At 39.4% G+C, this 9,653-nt stretch overlaps 2 protein-coding genes across 2 annotated transcripts in view; one reads left to right on the plus strand and one right to left on the minus strand.

Annotated features, from left to right (window-relative positions):
* The window catches only part of LOC102007165 (arylacetamide deacetylase-like), a 26,977-nt gene extending 23,919 nt beyond the window's left edge, over window positions 1–3,058 (minus strand). Inside the window, exon 1 of the mRNA XM_005393039.2 lies at window positions 2,867–3,058. Coding sequence (XP_005393096.1) covers window positions 2,867–3,004 — 138 coding nt within the window. The 5' untranslated portion in view covers window positions 3,005–3,058. The remainder of the gene's footprint in view (window positions 1–2,866) is intronic.
* Window positions 1–9,653, plus strand: part of LOC102019755 (arylacetamide deacetylase) — a 328,447-nt gene that overhangs the window by 299,534 nt on the left and 19,260 nt on the right. The gene's annotated exons all lie outside the window — the stretch shown is intronic.

The following is a 9,653-nucleotide window of genomic DNA, read 5'->3' on the forward strand; positions in this document are numbered from 1 at the left end:
TTTTTGGTTTTTCTACGGTACCAGGAACTGAACTCACGACCTTGCGCTTGCCAGGCAGGCGATTTGCTGCTGAGCTAAATCCCCAGCCCCTGTAGAAGGCTTCTTGATTTCTGTGTTTGTGGCAAGATCCTACCTTCCAAATTTATTAAGGGTGATGTTTTGATATCTAGTTGACTCAGTCCTCAGTCCTCTGGTATTGGACTCTGGTGATGTTTATTAGCCCAGAACTTCCCAGGTTTGTTATACAAGGGAGAAAAGTTGATTAAAATAGGTATGATTTTCTAGCTAAAGCAGTACAATTACCAATAAAAATAGCATCAAGTGTATTTTAGAAACCATCAAACTATGGTAACTATTAATTTGGTACCTTTAACCATAGGAGCAAGATTTAACAAAACCCAACATAAATTAGGAGCTTGTATGCAAACAATTTCCCCTTGGTAGAGTGTTTTTATTCTGTGGTGGAGAAAGTTAGGAGGGATAGCAGATAAAACAGAAAAATGAATAGAAATATACTAGAAGCAAGATTGGGGGACAAAGATGATCATCAAAGTTTAGGGAAACTAGAGAAGAGGGCAGAAGGGAAAGAATGAAAGAGTAAACAAAGGATTATTAAAGCTAACCAGAAAGACTAGAGAGAATATTCAATCACATGAAAATATCATTAAATCAACAGAGACAATAGAGGGAAGAGAGAAAAAAATGAATAAAATGAATAGAGTAGAACAAAAATATAGGTGAAAAACCTAAAGAAAAGAAACACACCAATAAAATAATAAAGAAAAGAAAAGCAACTAGAGAACATACTCATTAGTGAAATAAATCAGACTCACATGGTTAAACATCATATGGTCCCACTAGGGTAAGAAACTGAAAGAGAAAATAAGATCCAGAGGTACAATAGACACTGTGATATTGTGAAAGGGAAAGAAATAGCTCAAAAGGAAAGAATAACTGGCATGGGGGAAAGGAGAAAAGAAGGAAGGTGTATATAGGAGCTAAGATAATTGTACAACTAATTTCTACTAGTTCATTGAAAGGAACAGTTAGTGTTTTTATTATTTGATCAATCTTACATGCCTCTACCTGGTAACCTGAGCAATCACTTTGAAGATAACAATGTGCAATATCATAACCATTGTTAATTTTGTATCATCTTGCTTTGAAATTCTTTATTGTTTTATTGTTCTCTTATTATTGCCTTTAAAATAAAAAATAAAATTTCTCTGGTGTCCACAGACAGCCCCAAACTCAAACCCCACCAAGCCTGCAGTAGAATTAGTGCTGAATGTGGGGCTGATCTTGGCTCCCAGATGTGAGGGATCTGGGCTCAGAGTCTTCACCCAGTACTTTCTGTATGTCCCACCCACTCCTTACTCTGTTTGTCTTTGTGTCTCTCTCCTAGCTGATGTGTTGCTCTCAGACAGAGACAGTCCAGGGATGCTCCTTGTCTCTTGAATACTTGGCACCTCTTGGTATCTGCACAGCCTCCTGAGTTCCTCTTCACTGGTATGTCTCTGCCCTTTCAGGTCACTTATTCCATGGTAGGGTGTCATGGTTGTGGGCTGAATCTCTGCTCCTGCCGCTGCTATCTAAGGCTGCTCAGTCCCAATTCTAACTCCTTTCCAGGGGAGGAGAGGCTGATGCTAACCTCCCACTCATTCCTGTGTGCGGTGCAGTGCTGCTTACATTCTGCATCCCTCAAGCTACTGATCATGGGGTGTGAGCGCTCATGCATCTCTCACCACCACCACCACCTATGCTGTGGTGGGTGTCCTTGCTGACTCACTGCTTCTGCCACTGTTGCTTGTTCCAGGGCTGGATGTGGTGGGGAGAGGTGCTGTTGGTTGACTTTCAGTTCCTGCTGCTGGTTGTTTTCTCTTTATGTACTGGTCTCTATGCACAAGCTTCCTATTTATAATGGGTTTCACTGATTATAAATTCAGTCAGCCTGCCCTCATTATTTGCCCACATTACTTGCTTTTCCTGTCTTATCTCCTTCTAGGCATTTCTCATAATCTGAAATCATTCATTCATTTGATTTCATTTTTTTACCCCCACACTAAAATATATATTTTATGAAGAAAAAAGATGAACTGTTTGCTTAATAGGATTTAGCAGAGATTTTAAGAATTGAAAGATGAAAAATAAGAGGAATTACAGTATCCACCTTGTTTCAATTTGGAAAGGAGAACTATAAAAATCAAGTGAATGAAATAGTGAAAGAAGTAACGGTAAAACATCCTCTAGGTGTCAGCGACGATACCCTTTGCTTGTTTGCCCACACCAGAGATGCTCTGACAAGCAGCCGGGTTTCATGAAACAGCAGAATCTGCCCTTCTGTTTTTTTCCAATTGTCTTTTCATGCCCTAAACCAGGGCAAAGGCCAATCATTCTGACAGTGCACTTTTTCCTTAAAATATTATTTACATGTAATTTTCGGTACACTGTCTGGAGCCTAGAACCTTTGTAGAATACATTCCATAAAAGTCTGTACCTAATGCACTACTGCATAATTAAAAAGTCTCTGATTTATGTATGAAGCTAAATGCTAATGGATCAAACTCAAGACAAAAATTTCAAGGAACAGCCACCATCATTATATGAATGCTACCCAAACCGAGTAACATTTCAGTAAAATCCCCTCAAATAACCTCTAGCTTTTCTTGTTTCATATTTATAAACATGTTTCCAGCCTATGAAATAGCAATCAAGTAAATAAGCCATGTTTTGAAGCAGTAAATAGTGAAAAGCCATAGGACTTATTTTAAGAGGATCAATCAATCAAAAAGGAAAGTACCCTGGAACACTGCCTCAGAATATATGATTGCATAGGGACATGTGAATTCATAAATTTCATACTTACCAAATGTAGAAACGTGTTCACTGCTGTGTCGATCAACATTACTTTCCAGGGCTCCTCAATATTATCTGGGAGAGGCGTGTAAATACAATACGCTACAAAGGCCCCCACTAGCAGAAGGAACAGTAACTTTCTTCCCATGCTGTAATTTCTATGTCTGTCTTCAGAAACACAGAAGGTAATCTTCCTAGGCTTGCCTGAATCATGGGCTTTAATAGTCAGTGTGCTGTAACTCCACCCCTTTGCTTTCCCTTGAGAGTTTAGAATTACTTCCTTTTGGGGTTGCCAGGGTAAGGTTAAACTTTAATATCTTATCAAAAAAAAATCACACACATTATGAATTCGAAGTTCATGTGTGATAGAACCTCGTAAAATTTCCATAAACAGCCATATTTTTACCTTTGTTTCCCCTTGCATAACCATATATAATATATATATATATTATTGTTATGGATTCTGTTCCTCTAAAGAATCCTATCTAACAAGGATTTATATACCAAGATTGGTTCCAGAAAAACAGAAATGTAAGAAAGTATTCTCTCATTGGTTCAGTGGTTCCTGGAGTTGACTTTCCAGTTTATTGAGGTTTAAAGTTGCCATGGTCTCTTCTGATAAAGTTGAGAGTATTGATAGTCCATAGTCTGAATTCTTTATAATAACAGGCAACATAGATCCACTTGATTACTCTAATTTACCCCTTGTGTAATGTCAGGAATTTAGAAACTCTGCATGATAGTTTTGGAAGTGTAAGAAATATGATGATGTTAGTTGGTTGCTCTTCACATTAAGAGGAAGCTATGAGCTCCAGACATGCTAAAGCTCTACAGGCTTCCAAGTGTGTCATTTGCTGAAAATAAGGTAAAAGAAGAGGTATGTAAATAGACATCTCTATATGGGTAAAAGACATGAAGATATTTGTATCCTATGTAAATGCTCACCAAAAGGTGACTTCAATGGTAGAGGAATTTAATAATCAAGTGGAACATCAATTTCCTTCCTCAATCACCCTTGTTGCTGTCCAGTGGGCTCATGAAAAAAGTGGTCATGGTGGCAAGGATAGAGTTCATGCATGGGTTCAGCAATATCGGTCCACACAACAAGGCTGACCTGAGTACAGCCTTGCTGACTGCCTAGTCTCGGCCAAGAGAACAGACCACTAAGAGTCCGTGATATTGCACCATTCCCTGAGGTAACCACCCTGTGACATGATGTCAAGTTGATAATATTAAAGCACTTCCCTTACAGAAATGACCATACTTTGTCCTTACTAAAAGAGCCGTTTATTCTGGGTATGGATTTGTCTCCCTTATACATAATACCTTGCCAAATCTTCAGTATGTGAATTTACAAAATTCCTCATCCACCATCATGGTTTCCTATGCAGCATTGCTTCTGACCAAGCAACATATTGACAATGACAGAAGTACAGCTATGAGCCTGTGCTCATAGAATTCAGTGATGTCTCCAACAATCAACAAGCAACTGGATTGAGGAACAGTGGAACAGCCTTTTGAAGACACAATTACAATGCCAGCTAGGTGGCATTACATTACAGAGCTTGTGCAAGATTTTCCAGAAGAAAAATAACCAAATAGTACTGTTTCTACCTAGTCAGGATTTATGAATCCAAGAAGCAAGAGGTAGGTGTGAGAATGGTATCATTCACCATTATCCCTCATGATCCACTAACAAATGTTTGCTTTCTGTTGCCATATTATTCTTTACTGGCCTAGATGTCTTCTTTCCAGAAGAGGGCAGGCTTGTACAAGGAAGCATAATGATGCCTCCCTTGAACTGGAAGCTGAGATTTCCCTCTAGTTATTTTGGGCTCCTCATACCTCACAGTTAAAAAGGTGAAAAGGGAATTTTGTTGTTTGTGGAAGTGATTGATCCAAGCTACGAAGGGAAAATTGGAATAGTACTCCGTAATGAAGGTTAGTGGGAATATATTTGGAGTGCAGGATATTCCTTTGGGGATATTCCAGTACTACTATGCCCTGTGGTTAAGGTCAAGAGAACTGCTATAACCCAATTCATGCATGTTAATAATCCAGACCCTTCAGGAATGAAGGTATGGATCACCCCTGTAGGTACAGAACCAAGGCCTGCTGAGGTGCCTGCTGAAGGCAAGGGAATACAGAATGGGTATTTGATGAAGGTAGTGATAAATACCAGCTAACTGTGGGAGCAGTTATAGAAATGGGAATTATGAGTGTCACGAGTTTCCTTCCTATTTTGTTACTATGATTTTTCATATGGTAAGCAGGTATGTCTGTTTTCTTTCTTTATAGTGTAAGCATCACCCAAAGAAACCATTACCTTGCATTCCATTTTTACACAGGATCATTCTATCATGGTAGGCATACTTATGCAGTTGCTATTGTAAAGAAACGTGTCTTGTTATCAAGTTGACAAGGAGTAAATTGTGATTGTTAGTTTTGATTTCTCAATTTTAAGTGAGCAAGAACCATCTAGTAGAGTAGTAAAGCTAGGTTATATCTGAGGATGGATGACAGGTAGGCCAGCAGACTGAAGAGAGAAGACTTACTCTAGATGTTGGAGGCAATACTGATAGGCTTGTAGTATGGACAGAATAAAAAGAATGAAGGAAGTACTTCCATTTTGTGAGAAATCTACTATTCAGCATGGTGTTTGCCATTTGTTACCAGCATCTGCAAGCAGATTTATTTTAAAAATATAAAAGGAAGAAGTAAGATGCAAAAGCAAGAAAAAAGATCTCTCATTGGTCAGGAGGGGGTCATAAGCTGACGGGTAAAATTGTCTAAGTCAGTTGAGTTGTCTGATCAGAAAGGACTTTAAAAGCAAAGAGGAACTGTGAGTCTGTTTGGAGGGGAATACAAAGGAAGGCAACTTTTAGGTCTAGAACCCTGAACCACTCAGCATCCCCTGGAATCTGTGATGATAACATATAAGAGTCAGGACCACTGAATGTAGTAGTAACACTCCTCAGATAGCCACTGGAAACTCTCAACAAGTCCTTTTTCTCCTTAGGCTTTTGCATGCAGGTGTTGCAGTGGTATTACAAGTTTCAAAAAAGACTTGTTCCTTGAGATTGTCAACTTGGCCTGTATCCTCTTTTTTTCCCTTAAGCTTTAGAGTGCATTGTCTTCGGCGGTGAAAGGAGTTGGAAACTTTAAGATGGATTTGTAACAAGGTGGCATTAACTGCCCATCCTCATCCTGGCCTTCTGGTACCTTTGTGTCAAGTTATGCTTCTTCAAATGGCAGGTAGAAGGAGTGTCCCAGAGACATGAATGTGGTGGTTTGAATTGGACTAAGGTGTTCCTCCCCAGTAAAAGGTTAGGGCTTCCAGGGATAATCAGGAAGGGTTGTGAAAAGGGAAGTGTACTCCAGCTGACCTAAGGGTTCAGGAAAATATTGGCTCATCAGTCTTCCTGATCTCCCTTTAATGGTGGTGCTGACAGAAGAAAGGGGTCCAGGACTTGTGATATTTGGGAACATAGCTCCAGTGTCAACAAGGCAGTGAACATCACCCTCTTAATAGCTAAAGTAACCAAGGTCTCCCAGGTGGGGATTACAGTCCAGATAGTGGCATCCAGGAGGGGATATCTCAGGATTCTTCAGCCCTATGAGAGTATGTTTATTTAGGGCCACATTGAGTTTCTCTAGTAAGAAGGAAGAATTTCTTTTGTAACTTTGGATGACAGTTGACAGTTTAGTGTAGCTTAAGGCTTGGAGTGAGATTTCCTTGGCTCTTTAGGGACATAGGCTTGGAAATGTTTGCAATAACACTCATCCAGAGGGTAATCTGGGTCCCATTGGAGACCACTGGACTCACAATGGGCCTATGTCTTTCTTTCCCAAGTCTCCCTTGCCTTCTCAGTTGGGCTGTAAGCTCTCAGGTATGTTAACTAAAGAAATTTCATTGCTGAACCCCTAGGCTGTCCATAAAGCAGCCTGATTTTTAGTGGAACTCAGATTTTGATTGAATAGGAGTATTATATCTGTCCAGATTATGTTAAAAATCTGTATGAATCACAGAAAAGAACTAGTATCTATTTGTGTCATCTGAATACTTTCCCAAATCAGCTTTGTTAAAGAACTCTGAAGGAGAAGGGCACTTGTACTTTTAGTGTGTCAAATTTCTTGCAACTCTCTTCTATACAGGAAGCACTGAGACAGTTCCCACTTTGCCAGAGCAAGTTCAGACAGAGAAATAGTTCAACTGGGAGGGTGCAGCTGAAACTTATTTGGACAGGAGTTTGGATTTGTCTCCTTGACTTATTAACTACTAGAAGCATCAGGTCTATCCTAAGAAAGCTTTAGGTTATCTTTCAAGGCAAAGAAAGACTTCTGACCATTTTTCTTCTTTCTTATAAAATAATTTAAGTTGAAGAATAGTGATATAATTGATACTTCCCTTGAGTAACCATCTTTTGCCATCTCCCAGAGCATCAGTGAGTCACGTACCAGAGCAAGAGAGGTCAGGGGTGATTTTTCAGGGTTTTGGCATCAAAAGAGTCCCAGTTTTTCAAGATGAATTCCAAAGGGGTGGTAGGAGCTGGGACTGAGCTTCTCATTTTTCTAAAAAACCTCAAAGGGACAGAAGACATTCCTTTTCTTCCCTATTGAAGGACTCCATGGCCAAAACATCCCTTGGGTGTCTGTGTGGTCCTAGTTGCTGGTGACTGAAAACTAAGTCCTAGAGGTAGTGATTCTACTTGCTTAGTCACTTGACCAGTGTGCCCTGACCCTCTCTCGTATCCCTGAATTCCTTCACTTATAACCAGAATTTGGACTTATTTTACCCAAAAGAAACTGAAATACCTTTGCAAGTAAGATCAAAGATCAATGGCTTAACTTTCTATTGTGTGCCATAGGACAATCAAGACTAAAGAGAAGTAAGGTCCCAGCAGACATAAAGCTGGGCAAAGTCATTGTTGATGCATTTTTAAGGGCATACTTGCCATCAAAGCAGGGACCTTTACTATACCTAGATTGCTGTCCGCCAACAACATATGCCCTCTTACATTATCCCATGTATGAAGTGAGAAAATACTACCCAGCTGTGGTGTCCATTGTCCTTGCATCCCTTGTTCAGGAGACAATAAATAAGACTAGTGAGGAGAGTTCAAAAGGGAAGAGGACTGAGCATTTTAGTTCTGCAGTTCTTTTGGGACCTTTGAGAAAAAAGGAGTTATAGAAGAAAAAACCTGGACCCAACCAAACCAACCTGAGTAAAAACTTGAAATAATCAAGTTAGCATGTTTCCTCTCCTAAGCCTCATCCCCTACAGGCCTTTTGACATACTTGGACCTCCTAATTTTGCCATCATCTTTTCTTTTTCCAATTTAGTAGGGCAAAGCCTTGTCATATAAAATCTTATTCTAGCAAAAATATCCTCTCACTTTTTGTTCATGTTTCCTTCTTGAGTCTATTCGCTGGGTTTCTAAAAATTGTTTGGCTTTCTTTTTTGTTGACATTGTCATTGTTATTTAGTTTTATTTCATTTTGCTTTCTTGTAACAAGATTAGTAGTTGCCTCAATTTGAAAATGTTCCTGGTACACTTTTTGTTTTTGTTTGGTCTCAGAGTGAGTTTATAGATGTTTACATTCCAACTGGGTTGGCCTCCCATAGATCTCCAAGTGGTCTGGAATAGCATCCTTATCATAGCCCAAGCAGAAAGCAATGGGAGAGCAAGTTAACCCTGCAATTGCAGATGAAGAACTAATGAAACACACAAGAAATGTTTTATGTATTCCAGTTCGATGGAAACATCCATTTAAATTAGAACCTAATCAGCTAAGATGAAATTTGGTGGGTGGGTGTGGTGGAAGAACAAGAACTTAAGCAACAAGAAGAATAGCACTCAGAATGGAGACAAAGGATTGTGAGCAAGTCCCTTAGAACTCAAAAGCAACCAGCAGAAAATGTTCTGGATGTAGCAAACTACATCCAGATATGACAAGGTATTTTATCCTTTTGTTGTAAAACATAAACCTAGCAAATATGTGGAAGGCTGTTGGCCTTCACCCGAGGCTAACATGCTGCATTTCATAACTCAGTTATCTTTTCACAGGAGTCTTTCAAATGGTGGATTCATTAATGGCCTTTAGCTGTATGACCTGTTCCTGAAAGAGTGTAATCAGACAATTCATATGTGACAACAAGATATGGGGGTCTTTGTTATCTCCTGGGCTCTCTAGCCATTAAAGTGAGTCATGATAGAGAAAGATGACCTCTAACTTCTGTGAGTTGAAGGAAGGATGTGTCAGAGAATCTCAGCCAGGAGAACCAAGGGCAAAGATCACTGCCTCAGCAATGCAAGGATTAAATCAGAAAGAAAACTGGGTCAACATTCCTCCAATTGTATTAGAGAGGCATCAGCTCAGCCCATATCAGTGAAATCTGTCCTTGAAGATTTCAAGATTGGCAACTTTGCTGATCATTTTAACTGGTCATTGGAGTCCTAATACTATTTTGAGCAGAAAGCTACAAAATGAAAGCAAACTGGGAGAAAGGACAGGTTTTACTTACCTTCTCTTGAATCCCAGATGAGCCCCCAAATATACCAGAATCCCGGGGTCATGTTCCATGATGCTGAAGAAAGAAACTGACTAGCAGAGATAGGATGCAAGCAACTTTGCTTAAAAGATATAAAGGCAAGAAAGTAAAATATACACAGGCAAAGAAGTATAGTTCTCACAAGCTGAGACACAGTCTTGAGTAGGATATCCACAAAAGCTCTTTGTCTAGGAGTTTTTAAGGGGTATATAAGAGAATTTATGTTCTTATATAAACAATATGA

This window comes from Chinchilla lanigera, unplaced genomic scaffold (assembly GCF_000276665.1).
Source record: "Chinchilla lanigera isolate Chin_1 unplaced genomic scaffold, ChiLan1.0 scaffold00047, whole genome shotgun sequence".
Classification (NCBI taxonomy): domain Eukaryota; kingdom Metazoa; phylum Chordata; class Mammalia; order Rodentia; family Chinchillidae; genus Chinchilla; species Chinchilla lanigera.